Source organism: Caretta caretta, chromosome 1 (assembly GCF_965140235.1).
Source record: "Caretta caretta isolate rCarCar2 chromosome 1, rCarCar1.hap1, whole genome shotgun sequence".
Classification (NCBI taxonomy): domain Eukaryota; kingdom Metazoa; phylum Chordata; order Testudines; family Cheloniidae; genus Caretta; species Caretta caretta.
Genome location: NC_134206.1, coordinates 206224308 through 206241103, shown reverse-complemented (window position 1 = coordinate 206241103; position 16796 = coordinate 206224308). Strand labels below are relative to the sequence as shown.

The following is a 16796-nucleotide window of genomic DNA, read 5'->3' as shown; positions in this document are numbered from 1 at the left end:
AGGACAAGCAAAGAAATTTGTGCCTTGGGGAAGTTTTTAACCTAAGCTGGTAGAAATAAGTTTAGGGGGTCTTTCATGCAGGTCCCCACATCTGTACCCCAGAGTTCAGAGTGGGGCGGGAACCCTGACATGCTGTCACCCTAAATCCTGGACTGCTGTCTGCACTTTGCAGTCCTTTCATCTCCAAAGCTCAGTGCACCTGCAGGGGGATGCTGGGTCTTGGGGATGCTGATCCAAAGAGGGAGTTTTGGCAGGGGGGTTGAAACTTTAGGGCTTGCACTTCCTCCCCTTCCTCCCCCACTGAGATTAAAGGAGCAGGTTGTGGCTGGTGCTTCCCAGGGAGCTTTAATCAGATTTTCTTTGTGGAATTAGAATGGCTGCCAGCTGAGAGCACTGATCCCAGGGAACTCAAACAGAATCTCCCCTGGGATGTTTGTTGTGTCTGCCAGTGGGTGACCAGGCAGTAGCCTGCTGGCTCCAATTAAGAGATCACCAATTATTTTAGACACCTAGATGCATTCAATTTTTTTTTTTAAACTGTGTGATTGCATACTGAAAGATTTCAGAGTGGTAGCCATGTTAATCTGTAGCAGCAAAAACAACAAGGAGTCCTTGTGGCATCTTAGAGACTAACAAATTTATTTGGGCATAAGCTTACCTACCTACTGTATTTTTCACTCCATGCATCTGATGAAGTGGGTTATAGCCCACAAAAGCTTATAGAATATCATAGAATATCAGGGTTAGAAGGGACCTCAGGAGGTCATCTAGTCCAACCCCCCGCTCAAAGCAGGACCAATCCCCAACTAAATCATCCCAGCCAGGGCTTTGTCAAGGAACCTTAAAAACCTCAAGGAAGGAGATTCCACCACCTCCCTAGGTAACCCATTCCAGTGCTTCACCACCCTCCTAGTGAAAAAGTTTTTCCTAATATCCAACCTAGACCTCCCGCACTGCAACTTGAGACCATTTCTCCTTGTTCTGTCATCTGATACCACTGAGAACAGTCTAGATCCATCCTCTTTGGAACCCCCTTTCAGGTAGCTGAAAGCAGCTGTCAAATCCCCCCTCATTCTTCTCTTCTGCAGACTAAATAATCCCAGTTCCCTCAGCCTCTCCTCATAAGTCATGTGCTCCAGTTTATGCCAAATAAATTTGCTAGTCTCCAAGGTGCCACAAGGACTCCTCGTTGTTCATACTGAAAAACTGTCACAAGGTATGCACACCTACAGGGAGCATTAAGATCATATGTTCAGCCTTAACGTTTCTATTTCCTGCCATTGGGGCGTGGAAACCAGGAGCGCACATCCATGGGTGTCAAGGAAGAGTGCATCTACACTGCAGTTGGAGGTGTGGTTGTAGCATGGGGAGCCAGACCTGCGCTAGCTTTAATCTAGCAAGCGTGACTAAAAGTAGCTAAATGAAGCTGCAGAGATTTGGGCTGTACAAGTCTGCCCAGTTCCTCTGGGTATGTACTCGTCTTCCCAGCCTGTGCTGAAACCCATGCTGCCATGTCTTCACTGCTATTTTTAGCCATGCTAGCTAGATTAAAGCTATGCCAACCCACGCTGCAATCACACCTCCAACAGCAGTGTAGATGTTCACCAAGAGGCAGGCTGGTGGCTTATTCGTAGCTTTATAGAGTTTTAGGCCAGCAGGGACCATTGGGTCATCTAGTCTGACCTCCTGTATGTCACAGGCCCTTACATTTCACCCAGTTACTCCTGTATGGAACCCAATAACTTGTGCTTGGCTAAAGCAGGTACAAGGTGGGCAAGGAGAGGGAAGGAGCCAGCCCAGGGAGAAGGGGTCAGACTGGGGTTCTTTGTGGAGCGTTGGGGTAGGTTGCAAGAAGGCTTGAGAAGTTTCGTGGGGGCAGGGTTTAGAATGAGCTCCAGTGTGTGGAGGAGAAAGGTTAGAGGGACACGAACTCAGTTTATGCCTCTTCAGGTGCAGCGTGAAGTTCACATCGGTCAAGATACAGGACAGCAAACATGTTCCAGGGAGAAATTGTTAAAAAAGCAAAACCACACCCCGTGTGCCAGGCGGGGAACATGGGGTGAGTCACAGCAGAGGGCCCGGAAGCCAGTGGGAGTCCGTAGCAGAAGTGATACCAATTTTCGCAAAGAGTTATGGGGGAGGAGCCAAGAGTGAAAAATGCAGGAACCCTGCAGCTGCTGGAGGCGGCCAGAACTGGCTAGCTAAAAGTTGTCAGGGATTGGGGGGGGTGCGATCTACAGCTAGTTGTGCCTGTGTCCCAGAGGAAAACCATATTGTGGCTCTTTCCACAGGTAGTACCAGGGGTGAGTGAGTGTGGCAGGTAGAACTAGAGGATCCATGTAAAGATGACAGTAATCTGATCTAATCCAGCCATCCCTGCTGTTTGGCCCTCGGCAGAGCTTTGCACGTGAAAGTGTAAAGCCTTCAGGCATGCGACTAGTCCTGGCTCAAGCTCTTTCCACTGCGATCCTTGTCAGTTTCCTTCTTCATCTGTCCGCTTGTGTAGGTGGGCTCTGCTTTAACTGCTGCAGGCTGGCCAGTGTCCAAGGGGCCTGCGGACACTTGGGAAGTATTAGAAGGATTCAGCAATACACGGTGAGCACAAAAGCTTCATGGGAACCACTGAGCCTGGGTAGATCACTGCAGTGTAGCACTGCTAGGTTTATAGGCAGAGCGACTGGATCGCAAGGCGGCCAAATGGCTTGGCTCACATGACACTTTAATGCAGGATGCACCCCCTGAATTAAATTAGAGCCTGTTGTAGAAGGGACCACAACAAGCACCTTCTTTGTGCGCCCTCTGCCCGCACGTGCCGTGAAAGGGGCAAGGGACCAAGAGCCCCCTCTCTCCTCCTTCAAGCACTCCTGTCCTGTCTCCCCCTTATCCTCAGGAGCCCAGCCTCTCCCAGCTGTCGTGTTGGGGCTTTGTCTCATTTAGACAGTGAGTGCTTTTCGGTGCTCAAGGGAGCATTTCTTTAACTAGTGGAAGCAAAAAGCCCTGACTCTGAGGTTGGCTAACAATCCTGACCTACAAGGTTGTGAGACTAGATTCATAGATCATCAGGGTTGGAAGGGACCTCAGGCGGTCATCTAGTCCAACCCCCTGCTCAAAGCAGGACCAAGCCCCAATTTTTGGCCCAGATTGCTAAATCGCCCCCCTCAAGGATTGAACTCACAACCCTAGGTTTAGCAGGCCAATGCTCAAACCACTGGGCTATCCCTCCCCCTGGTAGATGGTAGGGGGAAGCCCAGGGGACTTAACCCCATCAGGACACAGACAATGCATATGAGTTGTTGTGTTTGCGGACACTATTGTGTTTATATAGTATAAGGGTCTGACTGTGCTGAACAAGTAGGAATGAATTATAGAGCTGGGCCCAGAAGCAGGAGTGACGGAAGTTCCTTAAAAGTGGGGGGACCACCGGTGCCTGAACCGTGGCCCTGCCTCTGTGCCACTACACCCCCGAGGCCCTGTGCTGCCCCCTGAGTCCCCACCCCCACGCTGCCCTGTCTCCCTGAGCCCCTGCCTCAAACTGCCCCTTCCCTTGAGGCCCTGCCCCTGTGCCGCCCCTTCCCACCAAGACCCTGCCCCCCACCCCATCCTCGCTGCCCCCTCCCCCCCATTGCTCTCCCTTATGGCCAGTAAAAAGTGATGTGGCCATGGCCCCCTGCTCCCACCGCCCCGTTCCGGCGCCCTGCCCAGAAGAGCAGTGTAGATTTAGGAACGTTCAAGTGCAGATCCAGTCCTTGCTGCTCAGGCCCAGTACTAAGGAACTAGTCAGGGCATGCACTCCTCATACTCACTCCCTCTTCACACTGTTACTGTAAATGGGAAGCAAGGGGCACGCCTACACTGCAAGCCCTACAGTGGCATGGCTGCAACACTTCAGCTATGCCACTGTAGCATAGACACTTGCTACAGCGAGGGAAGGGGTTTTTCCGAAGCTATAGTAAATCCACCCCCTTGAGAGGAGTAGTTAGGTTGATGGAAGAATTCTTCCATCAACCAAGTTGAATCTACAGGGGAGGTTAGGTCCACCTCAGTTTCATAGCCCTGATCAATGTGGCTAGGTCGATTTACGTTCTGGGTGTAGCCCAGGCCTAGGCTTGATGTCAACAAACTCTCCTTCTCCCGAGCGCTTTGGAAGGTGCTGCTTTCTACTGCCAATTGCCTTGCTCTCACAAAAACTATCAGTGCTAAATGGGCGCAAAACATTAGGAGGAAGAGTTTTTAATCTGCTTAATGCAACCACCAGGTGCCTCCCCCAGGGAAGTGGGTGTGGGCATGGAGAGATTAATTGTTCAGCTCCCTGCAGCTAAGAACTTGGCTTGGGACCTATGGGCAATGCAAAGTGGGAGGGTCCACGGGATGTGTTTAGGGCGGGTGTGCCTGCCAATTGTTTGGGCCCCTTAGATCTGCTGTCCGCTCTCAAACAGGCTGTGTTCTCACCAGGACCTGTTTCTTCTGGTTTCCTGCTCAGATCCCATTGCTGATGGGAGGAGTGGGACAGTGATTTGGGCTTGCTCTGTGTTACACCTAACCCCTTGTGGGAATACATTTGAAAGCCTTCTGAGGATGGGATGCTCCCATACAGATTAGATCTGTAAGTATAGAGGAAGGATGGACCAGTGGCTAGGGCATTACCCTGGGGCATAGGAGGCCTGGCTTTAATTCTGTGCTCTGCTACAAACCTTGAGCAAGTCCCTTGGGCCCTGATCCAAAAAGGTATTTAGGCATCTAAGTCCTAATGGAAGTCTCTCAGTTTCTCTGTACCATGGTTCCACATCTGGAGCGTGGGGGTAATAGGACTGCAACAGGGATGTTGTGAAGGTAAATACATTGATGACTGGGAGGTGTTCCTAGTACGATGATGATGGGGCCCATGTATCCAGGTATATCTGTAGCCATGTACTAAAGAGACCAGCTCCAGGAGTGAGAGGGGAATTCTGTGGTGTATCAAGGACTGGACTGGGATTACAAGTTATCACTTTAAGAGTGGGGGGTTTCCTGGTCCTGCTAGGAAGCTCTGTAGCAAAGAGTGCAATCAGAATCAGCCTGGACAGAGCCAGCTTAAAGCAAGGTGGGCTGAATTTTGCCTTTGTCTCTTTCTGTTTTCTCGTGTGTTAGCATTCTGAATTCTAAAACATAAAATAGTGTTACCTTGCACCCTTCCACTGAAAGTATTTATGTATGTAATTTCTCTGTATGTATGCCATGAATATAACAAGTTCCAGGCTCCTTGGCCTCTCCACTGAAACTGATTACAAGAAGACCAAGAAGAACAACAGAAATTAGAGTTGGAAATAGCCTGTTCAAACTGCATCTAATCTGCCCCTCCCCCCCCCCCCCCCCCCCGTTATGGCAGGTTTGTCCCTCCCAATAAAATTCCCAGTGGGTAGTTATACTTGGGCTTTTGTGATGTGGGCACCTGTGTCTGTCAGAAAAATGGACTGAGGAGGGCTAACAGGTCATTCCACGTCAGCCATTGCAAGGCAGTTCCCAGCAAGGGATGAGGAACTCAGCCTGGGAAAGATGAATGTATGGCTAAGGCACAGGCCTAGGAATTGGGGGATTTCAGCCCTCTTCCCTGAGCTGCCAATGACTCAGGGATTTGAGCGCCCTTCCTCAGTTTCCTTACTGATGAAATGAGAATAATGATACGAGTCTACATCACGGAGTGGGCTCAGTATGATGTCAGTGGAAGTTAGTTGTAGCAGCGTTAGCAGACCCAAGGGTGGAGAAATGTTTTGTTAACTGTTTGTAAAATGCTTTGAAATCCTTGGAGGGAAGGTGATAGGCCAAGCAAATTATTACAATTCAGTCACTACCTGCCTGGGCCTGGTTTGAACTGGATGGGACAGGCTGTGAATCCCATCCCCAGTACCCTAGGTCCTCAAGCCCCTTGGGTGTTATTTGAATCACATCCTAAAATCCGGAGCTCATCCTGATATCAACAAGCAGATACAGACAAAACAGTCTTGCTTCATATCATCACTCCACATTTCCAGAAGATCATGCTAATTCCATCTTGTTCTACTGGACTGCAATAGCAGCTGCAGGTCACCTGATCCTACCCGAGCTAGCTAGACTTACTTAGCCTTCCAGCTACCCCTCTTGTTTTGGCAAATGTATCCCCTCATTTTAAACTGATTTCTCCAGGGAGGGGGTGGTGGGGGGGTGGAATGTCTCGTTGCAAAAGTTTCAAGCCCAACGCTTGCTTTGATTCTCTTCACCTCCAAGGGAAAACTTGTTTTCCTGAATTTCTCTAAGGGCGAAACAAAATAAAACCTGCTCTGGAAAAGAGAGGAGGCAACCCAATGAGAACACACAAACATATGTACTCAAACCTCATATCTTCAAGGGTTCAGCCACCTGACTCGGACTGATTTCAATGGGTGCTAGGTGCCTTCATACTTTTGAGGACCAGGGCCTCTTGAACTGCAGTGAACAGGATGGAAAGAAAGAAAGAAAGAAAGACTAGGATCAAGTAGGTCCTTAAATAAGTGCAAAGTCGGGGAAAATTAATGATGACTGAAAACTATCTGAAATACTTACCTCAATTGTTAAAACCCTGTCTTTAGGAACCAAAATTAAGAACAAGCTATTTGGACAATTAGGAAGTAATTCAGACGGAAAAGCCAGATGAAGGAATATTTGGAAAATAGAAATACATTTTGAGATCCTGTAGTACCAGGCTGGGGCACGGTTCTGTACTCACTTGAAGAAAAGAGCCACCCCCCTGAATCAGTAACATTTCTGAAAGCTTTCTCTTTGGCCGTCTCCTTTCTAAGCCCGGCCCCATTTAGTTATGAAAGCTGACATGACTTTCATAATACATGATGGTCTGTTGGCTAGGTTAAATAGCCCTAAATAGAAAACAAAACTTTGCACAGTGTATTGGAACTAATTCGTATAAGGCCAGATCCAAAGTCCACTGGAGTCCATATAAGTTTTTCCATTGACTTCAGTTTGCTTTGGGACTGGTCCGTATTTCTGATTCAGGGTAAAGAATATTTTTGACATGAGAAAAGTGTATTTTCTTCACTTTGCCTGCCCTCCAGTTCCCCCTTAATAACACAGCTATCCTTGGCTGGCTGAGTCTAGGAACTTTCCTGTTCCGTCCAAGTAATGACATTTTCCATCACTTGCTGTTGACATTTTCAAGAGTACCCCTGGTGTTTTTCAGATTTTTTTTTAAGCCGGCTCAATGGATCAGGTTTGAAATACATTGCCTCACAGTGCACTAGGTATAGATCTCTGGGAGGCAATGTAACAATCCAGGGTCCTGTCCAGATGCAAAATGAAGGGTTTGTCTGTGTCCTGGCCAAATCTCTCCTCCAACTTGTGTACTGGTTCCTTGCCTGTTTGCTGCAGACCCTCCAGAGGTGGCCATGTGTGTACATGACGCTGGAAATACATGTTTTTTTAAAGTGAGAGAAGCTTGGAAATGAGGGATGCTATGAATATTATTATTACTAGGGATGGGCAAACTTATTTTTACCTCACTTTCAACCCTTTTGAGGGTCACGGGTTCAAAAGCTCACCCAAACTCTGATACGATTGGGTTTGAGAAATTGGTGGGGTGGAGAGTAGGAGAGAGTGAGAAAACAGAGCACGCTACTGTGAGAAAAAAAATAGAGATGGGGAGGGAATATATGGGTGACCCCCCCTCCATGTTCTTGCTAGCTTTTGGAGTAAGGGATTGATCTCTGATACAGAGCATAGGCTTCCTCCCACCCCTCAGCTAAGGAAACATCTTCTTAAATTGACTAACCCTCATAAAAGGGAGTGGGAGTGAAGGATTGTGGGGGACGGGCAGATGCTGAATTTAAACTAGTGTGGAGAGTCTGGCAGTAATTGGAGGTCACAACCTAGGGCCAGCCTTCTTAGGAGGCTACAGAGAAAGAATAAATAATCCCTAGTTGCTACTTTTATTCTGCAGATTTGTGAGGTGACTTTGGTATATTGTTGGGCATTGGTTTTGCAGCCCTCCAAAGCCAGAGTGTGTTTGGCTCTAGGGTTTTGGTTTGGCCCATTATACAGGCCAGAAAAGCTGTGCTGGAAATGCTGGTTTGTGTCCGCACATAACATGGTTAATACTCATTAGTAGCCATGGCAATTATCAGTGATTCACCCCGGCAAGTGGCCCGGCAAGTGGACTGTGTAACACCCTGGGAGGGCTCGCAGGCAACAGGGATTGAACCGAGGCCCTCTTGATCTAGAAGTACCCTCTCTGTTAACCAAGGCTGCAACAGGCTCATTAACCACTATATGTGGCCCAGCCACTTCTAGAGGGGGACAGAGTGCCACTTTGAATGAGTGCGGGTTACTGGCACATTGTGCCTGCTACAGTTTGGCCAGTCCTTCTCCAGGTCTCTGTGCAGTAGAACAAGTCCAGAGTACATTGTCCATGGGCTGCTTGGGCCACTTTGGGCCACTCTATCTCCTGCTGAGGTGCTGCCCAGAATGCGCTGATACATGCTTAGGCAGTGTGGTAGGGATGGATGCTCAGACTTGGTTGACACCTGGTTGCACTGGTGGGGTTGGGGGAACCAAACTACAGTGTGTTTTCTGGCGAGTGTGTCACAACCTGGTTACAAAATACCTTTGTGTTTTTAGTGTGGATGGACCTTAGCATCTGCACTAGGCTGTATTACTGTGCCTCAAACTTCCCAGGGTGCATGTATCAAGCAGGTTGCATCAAATCTGTCACTCAGCTAATCACCTCATTTTGCTGAGTGTATGTTCGTTTACACATTTCCACCTGATTGGTAGTAATCCTCTTCCTGATTTAGCTAATCAGCTGAAGCCTAGAAGAGTTGAGGGGCTTTTTTGTTTGTTTGGAGTTTTTTTTAGGCAACATAGCCAACCAAGGGAATAATGTAGAGCAGAAGAAAAACAGTTGTAGATAGTGTTGAAAAATGTTTTATCCCTTGAGGAATATTATGCATTGGCAACAGATCTCTGGGCCTGATTACTTTCTTTCTTCTCTTTAATTTGTGTGAATATGGGGCTCATGAAAGTGAAGGATTAAAAGCCCTGGTTCGAGTCAGGCACAGGGCAAGTAGGCACTGGCCAAGCTTCCCATATATACAATTCTATCACATCTCTTAAATCCTGACTTGCAACATCCCTGCTACTCCAGTCCTGCCCCAGCTCTGCTAGTACACCTCATCCCTGCCCTGCTCCCCCTCTTGCTATTCCAAGTCTAGGTCCCCATACAGTACAGAGGAGGGATGCAGTATGTGTAGCTATGCCACTGTTCGGTCTCTTGAGGACCAACGGACACTACTACTTTCAAATTCTCCAGCTCCGGGCACATGGAGCATGCGTACAACCCTCAGTGGAATACAATAGGGACCATCACTCAAAGAAGAAGCTAGCAGGGTGTGGGGTTAGGAAGACTGGTGGAACCAGTACGTCATCAACCCCTGTGCCTTCTCCGCCTCACTGAAGAGAAGCTGTTATCAACTCCACTGGTTCAGCTAGACCTGAACTAAAGACCCTCTTCCCAGGGGTTGCAACCAATAGGGAAAAACAGTCTCTGCAAAATGCCTGGAATGGCTATTCTGTGTGGCTCCCAAGGAGTTGTACAGGCATTCCAAACTCAAGGCCGTGCAGGCAAAGATTTGGTGCACCACCTTTTCACCCAGTAGAGACAAGGATTAGGATTGTTTTAACTGGGTCTAACATTTTTGTAATGACAAAGAGGGCTCGGTAATAAAGCATTTCAAAATATTTTCTAATAAAGCTCTTACTTCTTTTAAACTAACTCCCCCTTTTGGGAACAGTAAGTTCCTGGCATGTCTTGGCACATTTCCAGTCCCTCAGCTTGAAACAAAAAAACCTTTCTGAGTGAGGATAAATTGGATAAAAGGGGACTGAACAAAAACACATTGGTCTTTTTGAGCTACTTGTCTGCAGCGTTATCGGGGAAGTGGTGGGAGTGCTCAAGAAATAAACCTTGTGGTTTAGCAACTCTGGTATGATTGGCAGCCAGATGCTCAAGGTCTTGCCTGATTATTTGCTACAGATACAGCCTTGCTGCCATTCCCACAAAACCACGTGCCAGCGAAGCCCAACGCCATGGCTGCTTTTCTCACAGGACACTATTCAGTCCCGTACTTCCTATGAGATGGATATTGCCAATAATGTTTCTTGTTTTTAAAGGTTTGAAGATTACAATGGGTCTATTCATCAATTAGGCCAACGCCTAGGAATTCATGAGGTTCATCTGTATAAAGGAAGCAGCACACACACACAAACACCCCCGAGGCACCCTTTGTCATTGAAATAATCTTTTGCAAAATGCAAAAGGACATCCAAGAAACCAAGCCCAAAAATGAGTCCGTGGAATGGGACAGTTGCCAAACACAAGGCTGACTGAGTCAAGCACCCTGCAGCGGCAATCTTTACATTTGCTCTTTATGCAGGATGCGGCATGGCCAAGCTGAAAAACCTGAAGGCCACATGATCAGCCCTGTACATTTAATGGTCACATGGGCCAGATTTCTCAGTCCTCCGTTCTGGTGGTTAGGGCACTCACTTGGGAGGTGGGAGATGCAGCCTTTAGTCTGGGCTCTCTCTCTTTCTGGGTGTGACTAGAAATTCTATCCTGGACCGGAGAAAGTTTTATCAAAACTGACAGATTCCCTCAACAAGTTTTGATGACTTGGCATTTTTCAAAAACATCATGGAGTCAGAAAATTCCCACCAGCTCTTATCACAGAGCTGGAAAGGCAGCTCTGTGGGGTCGTTGGCAGGGAAGAGACAACGGGGACTATATGTAAGGAAGCTGAAGCAGCTGTTTTTGATTCCTAACTCAAGATGCTTTAGCATCAGATAGCTTTGGATCTGGGCAGCTGCTAGTGCCATTGGTTATCCCTGTCTCGGTGGTCAGTGGTTCCCTCAGGCCATTAGACAAAGCTCAGCAAGCTCTCTTTGCTTGTGTGACTAGACCTTTCAGTGCCCTTCCATATTGTTGAGCGTGAAGTGACATGACTGTCAGAAGTTGGGAGACTCACTTTAAAGTGGGGCCCTGCTTGGCTTTTGGAGACATTTCAGAGTGGTGTTGGGCAACTGTCTCCTCCCCATGGTCTCTGGTGTGGAGGTCTACACAGCTCAGGCTCAGGCCTTGTCCTAGTCAATATTTATGTGAAACTGTTGGGGAAGATTGAGACATGTTCTGGACTAGTGTCTGATTCAGCGCTACACTGTGTTGTCACAGGATCAAGAGGATGATGTTTCCTTTGAGGCCCAGTGTCTGCCAGGAGTAGAGACCTGGATGAAACCCACGGAGGCTCAATGGGGGTAAGAAAGATTAAAGTGATAATGATGTCAAAGTGGCTTTCCATCCGAGTGGATTGTACTGGGCTCTCCTCTGTGTGGCTTCTCAGACAAAAACTCCTCAGTGTGACAGACCCCCTGGAAGCTCCCTAGACATGGGGGAGCCACCAGCACCTGAAATGTGGCCCTGGCCCATCCCACAAGGCCCCACTCCCACTTCACCTCTTCCCCTAAGGCCCCACCTGCACTTTCTCCTCTCTACCCCCTCCCCAGGTCACTCACCCTTAAGGCAGGTGTCAAACACACAGCTAAGGGTAGCATAAAATCCCTCCTTTACCTGTAAGGGTTAAGAAGCTCAGATAACCTGGTTGGCACCTGACCAAAAGGACCAATAAGGGGAGAAAATACCTTCAAATCTGTGGGGGAAGGCTTTTTTTTTGTGTGTGTGCGTGTTCTCTCTCCGGGTCAGCAAGGAACCAGGGCAGGGAAAAATACATCTCCTAAAGCCATACCTGAACAAAGAATCTAAGATTACAAATTTTAATTAATAGGAAGGAAATGCATTAGATTAGCTTTTGTTTTAGCTTGTGAATTTTCCCTACCCTAAGAGGGAGGTTTATTCCTGGTTTTTTTGTAACTAAAGTTTTGCCTAGAGGGGAATCCTCTGTGTTTTGAATCTGATTACCCTGTAAAGTTACCTTCCATCCTGAGGTGCTTCTTTTACTTTTTCTTTATTATAAAGTTCTGCTTTTAAGAACATGAGTGGGGTTTTTAGTGTCCTAAAAACCCAAGGGTCTGGTCTGTGCTCACCTGGTTTACTCTCAAACCTCCCCAAGAAAGGGGGTGAAGGGGCTTGGGGGCAGGGGGAATATTTTTAGGGAAACAGGAACACCAAGTGGTCCTTTTCCTAAATCGTTGTCTAACTCACTTGGTGGTTGCAGTGATACTGTTCCAAGGACAAGGAAGAATTTGTGCCTTGGGAAGCTTTTAACCTAAGCTGGTAGAGATAAGCTTAGGGGGTCTTTCATGCAGGTCCCCACATCTGTACCCCAGAGTTCAGAGTGGGGAGGGAACCCTGACAGCAGGTAAAAAGTGTGACAGCATAGTCCTCTCACTTTTAAAAGTGATGGGGCCATGGCCCCCAGCTGCCCCTGTAGAGTGACAATATCCTTGAACAAACCCTGTGGAATTAAGAAAGTTTACGGAATTAACTGAACCCTTTTTGAATTAGAGTTAATACTCTTCAGGTACATTGTATTAAAAATGCCTTTGTGTATGTGGTGTTGTGGCAATCTATGTACCTTCTCCAGCAGTGAGGCGGAGGGGAATGTTAATGACCTTCCTCCATCATCAGATTTGAAGCCCTCTGACCTAGTATATGCCTAGCTGTCCAAATGAGATTCTCCAGAGACCAACAGCAATAGAAAAGAATTTTGGATCATAAAATGTCTGAGTTTAGGTGACACTGGGCCTTTTTACTGATCCAGAAAACAGACAAGACACCCTGGTCCACAGAGGGACCCCAATCCTGGGGGGATTATTGGAAGGACTTGGTCTACTGAGGTCTCATAAGACTGGGTGCTTGTTCTGGGCAGAAGCTGTGATGGACTTGTGACCACTCAGAAACCCCTAGGGTAGTATGATCTCTGGTAAGCTTATTAGCACTCATGCAGGGTCTCATTGTTTTAATACATTTTTCTCCATAATGCTTACCACCTTAAGACTAAAGAAGACTGACATAGGAAGTGCTGTGTGGTAAATCACTGGTATCAGACTCTGAAGAGAAAGCCAGCAGGGCTGTTTAGGCAGAACAGCTGCTGGAAATATGCCAGGAAGGCAGGGAACCGTGCAGACCAGAAATACCCTGGTGAGAAGGGAAAGATGTGCGCCTCCACCGAGAAAGGCAATAGGTGGGAGCTGGAAGCTGAGGGTGGGTGCCTTTGCTGAACCACTGAGGGGAAATACAGGAGCAGTTGCCCTGAACTCTGACAGATTGCATCCTTTCCTCACTGATGCAGCGCTCATCACTCCCTCACACTTTTGCAACCTTGTCTACACAACTGCAATGTGCTCTGCCGGGAGTCAAGCTTCAAGTAGTTGGCTTGTGAGACTGTGACCACACAGGTGCTAGTACAACAATCCTTGGCACCATGCGCTGGCTGCCAATTAACTTCCAGGTTAAAGTCAAGAAATGGAGTTACTAAGCACAAAGCTCTAAATGGCTTAATCCACAGTCAAAATCAGATTCGCCTGTTAGCCTGTGTTCAGATGGAGAAAGATGTGGCTCCATCCTAGCTATGGAGCTTGCTGGAGCTGGGTGATTGGGCCCTACACTGTGGATTTCAAAGCCTGAATGACAATGGAGCAGACACAGAACCAAAGTAAAGAGAACATTGTGTTTCGAAAACTCAAGCTTCAGCCAGCCAAGAAATCCAGTTTAAGTTTTAATTAAAATCTAGACACTGGAAAGCAAAGACATATCTAAAATAACCTGACCTCTGCCTTCCCACCACTGCCAACTTCTCATGTGCCATCACTCATCACCTTTGTAAGACAGTATTATTGAAGTAAAGATTTTGCTTACACACATTTTGTTATTTCTGTATGAGCTTGAAGAATCCACACACTGGATATCCTAACCTAAACACACACACGATTTACACAGATTGCAGGTGCTGTCCAGTGTTAGCATAGCACACCAGATTTTACACAGACATTCCCAATGAGTATACTTTTTTTTTTTGCCATCACATTGCCCTATACTCTCACCTTGCGAGTCCTGTAATTTCAGCATTCTGGGCACAGCTCTGCACCATCCATGTTTGGAGGCACATACATATCCGTTCAGAACAATGAATCTACCCATCATCTCCACTGTAGATATTTTGGATTCACAAGTGGCTAAGTACACAGGCCGTGCAGGTATCATGGGAGTTCGCAATGTAAATGCAAGAGGAATAGTGAGTGCATGCCATGGTATTTCTAACTACTAAGCAGAAGTGAGTTTACTGGGATGTGCTCTTCATTTTGGGAGGGGACACTGATACCGTGAATTTGCTTGTTAGTATTTTCTAAGCTCCAGACTAACACGGCTACCCCTTTGATTCTAAGCTTCTTTGGTTGTTCCCAGAGAAGAGATTAGAGTTAAAGCTAAGTTTTAACAGTGCAGTTCCACACTTTCAATCTTCAGTCTTTCCAACATTGGGGGGGGAGGGTTGTAGGAGTTTCATTTTAAAAACTGCACCATTCTTAAATTTCAGTGCCATGTGCACTCAGCCTTCACTCCATTTTAGGATTAGCATTAAAAGTTTAAAGCATGGTTCAGACTGGAATTCTGAGGCATTTGCAAAGCCATCCTGAGAACTCATTGATTCTACTCTTCCCTGTGGGGCTTGTTTCGTACTCTGCTTAGCTTCCCTTTCACCCCCCTCCCCCAATTCTTTAACTAACCCCTGCCCTGTACAACTCCCAGCCCCATTCCCCCCAACCAAACCACCCACCCCTCCCATACGTGCCAAGCCATGGCTATCTTTACCAGTTCATTCCAACTGAATTAAGTATGTTAAATATTGGTTATTTCTACTTCAGAATTCTCTTTAAATATGGACTCTAATCTTGAGCTCCCAGCTATCTGGGGTGTAGCTAGCAGCTCAGCATTGTTTATAAATATCAAAAAATTTCAGTACAGGGGCCATTAAAAAGCTGAACAGGAAAAATTCTGGGATCCAAGATCCTGAGGTAGTTCCTTCCCTCCACAAAGGAAGGTGAAAGCCCCGTTGTTTAGGTCATTTAAAGTGGATGTGGCTGGGTATGATCTCTCTCATTTCATCAGATGCAGAGATAAGGCTCCAGGGAGTTACCTTGGTAACATACTTTGCAATTCTCTGCCACCTTTCATTTAAAGAGATTTGTCCCTTTTTGTAGATGGGCAGTAGGCAGTGAAGTGGTTACACAGCAAGTCATGCTTAGAACCCAGATCCCTCCTCCCCTCCCCCATGGGCAGTTTTCTTTCCAGTTCTTAGTGCACTGTACAGAAGTCCATGTTGAACTCCTCAGGCATGAGCCCTGAACTTCAGCGGACCCTCCCTGCCCCATGAAGCATTCTTCTGGACTTACAGGGAGGATCTCAAGAGGCCGAGCCTGGAAGCAGCAGCTTGCAGTGACTGGGAAAGGCTGTTTGAATTCTAGTGAGGAGAGTGGGGAGTACATTGGGCAATTAGCAGAAACAAACCATGAAGGAAGAAAATCAAGAGGTAGAATTCCCCTTAGGGATTTTGTTTTGGGGTTGGGTGGGGAGAAGAGAAGCAAGCTGCCCCATACAGACATTGCACATGCAGCTTTATCTCCATCACCGTTTCATACAAATTGCTCGGTGCTTGTCAAGCGGAAGGAACTAGATTCCATTGTGATAGAGCTGCAATGCAGGTTCATGTGCATTAACTGCAGGTTTCCCTGTTTCTCTTAATGCCCCTCCTTCACATGCCATAAATCCACAGCTTCCACTCTTAAGTACCAAGGTTTGTGCATTAGCACATCATTACAGAAAGAGTCCTAGGGAGGAATTCACTACCGAGGTCAGCCAGCATGAGCTGGTGAATCAAAACAAGAAGCCAATGTTCCCGCTGCAGTAAAAGATGGTTTTAGAATTGTATAAAAATGCAGAAAATCTTTGCAGTCCTTCCAGGACAAGATGTGGTGGCTTGGCAGGGTGATGTCTCTTCGGTCACTAAGCTTGACCAGGGAGGAGAGCATGACAAGAGGCTTCATTCATGGTCTCAAAAAAAAAAAAAAGCAGCCATGAAAGCTACTCCAATTATATTGGGAGAGGGGGAAAAGGAGGAAGATGCAAGGTGGCTTTTTGACTTAGGTGATCCCCAAAGAGTTTTATGAACCACATAGGTTTGTAATTCAGATTCCTGACAGGAAGCTAACGGTTACAGAGCGGAATTTAAAATATGGTGGCAACAGGTGCCAGCGTAGAATTGCTTCAGTAGAGAAGCCGAGTTGCTTGGATCATGGCGGATCAGAACGTATCAGGAGCAAACGTCTGGAGCTCTATGGGTTTTGAACACTCTTATCCATACACTGCTGTGATACAGGCACTATTTGAGACAGCATATGTACAATACACACAAGAAGCATCCTGTTATAATCCATCTTTATTTGTAAAAATCCAAATATAAAATCTTAACATTTCTCTCCTTTTTAAAAAAAAAAGGCACATAAAAACTACTCCTGCCTTTCATCGCCGTAGACTGATATGTCAAAGAAACTCCCTCCCCCTTTCTCCGCCAGTCCACATTTCTTCGGGTTCACTTTGTTCTTCATTTCGTTCCTTTCAGGGCACAACTCTGCATTCAAATGCTGAAAGTACACATACACAGGGGAGATGGAGGGCTGTGCTGTGCACGGAATGTGGTTTTGCAGTTGAATTAGTAGTATGTTTCCTTTTCCACCCAACCTACAAAAAGAGAGAAAGAAAGAACTAAGTCAATCTCATGAAGCAGCTT

The 16796-nt window shown here is 46.9% G+C and overlaps 1 protein-coding gene across 1 annotated transcript in view; it reads right to left on the bottom strand.

The window, feature by feature from the left end:
* Nucleotides 1-16427: 16427 nt before the first annotated feature.
* Nucleotides 16428-16796, bottom strand: part of ATP1A1 (ATPase Na+/K+ transporting subunit alpha 1) — a 32143-nt gene continuing 31774 nt past the window's right edge. Inside the window, exon 23 of the mRNA XM_048818641.2 lies at nucleotides 16428-16747. Coding sequence (XP_048674598.1) covers nucleotides 16719-16747 — 29 coding nt within the window. The 3' untranslated portion in view covers nucleotides 16428-16718. The remainder of the gene's footprint in view (nucleotides 16748-16796) is intronic.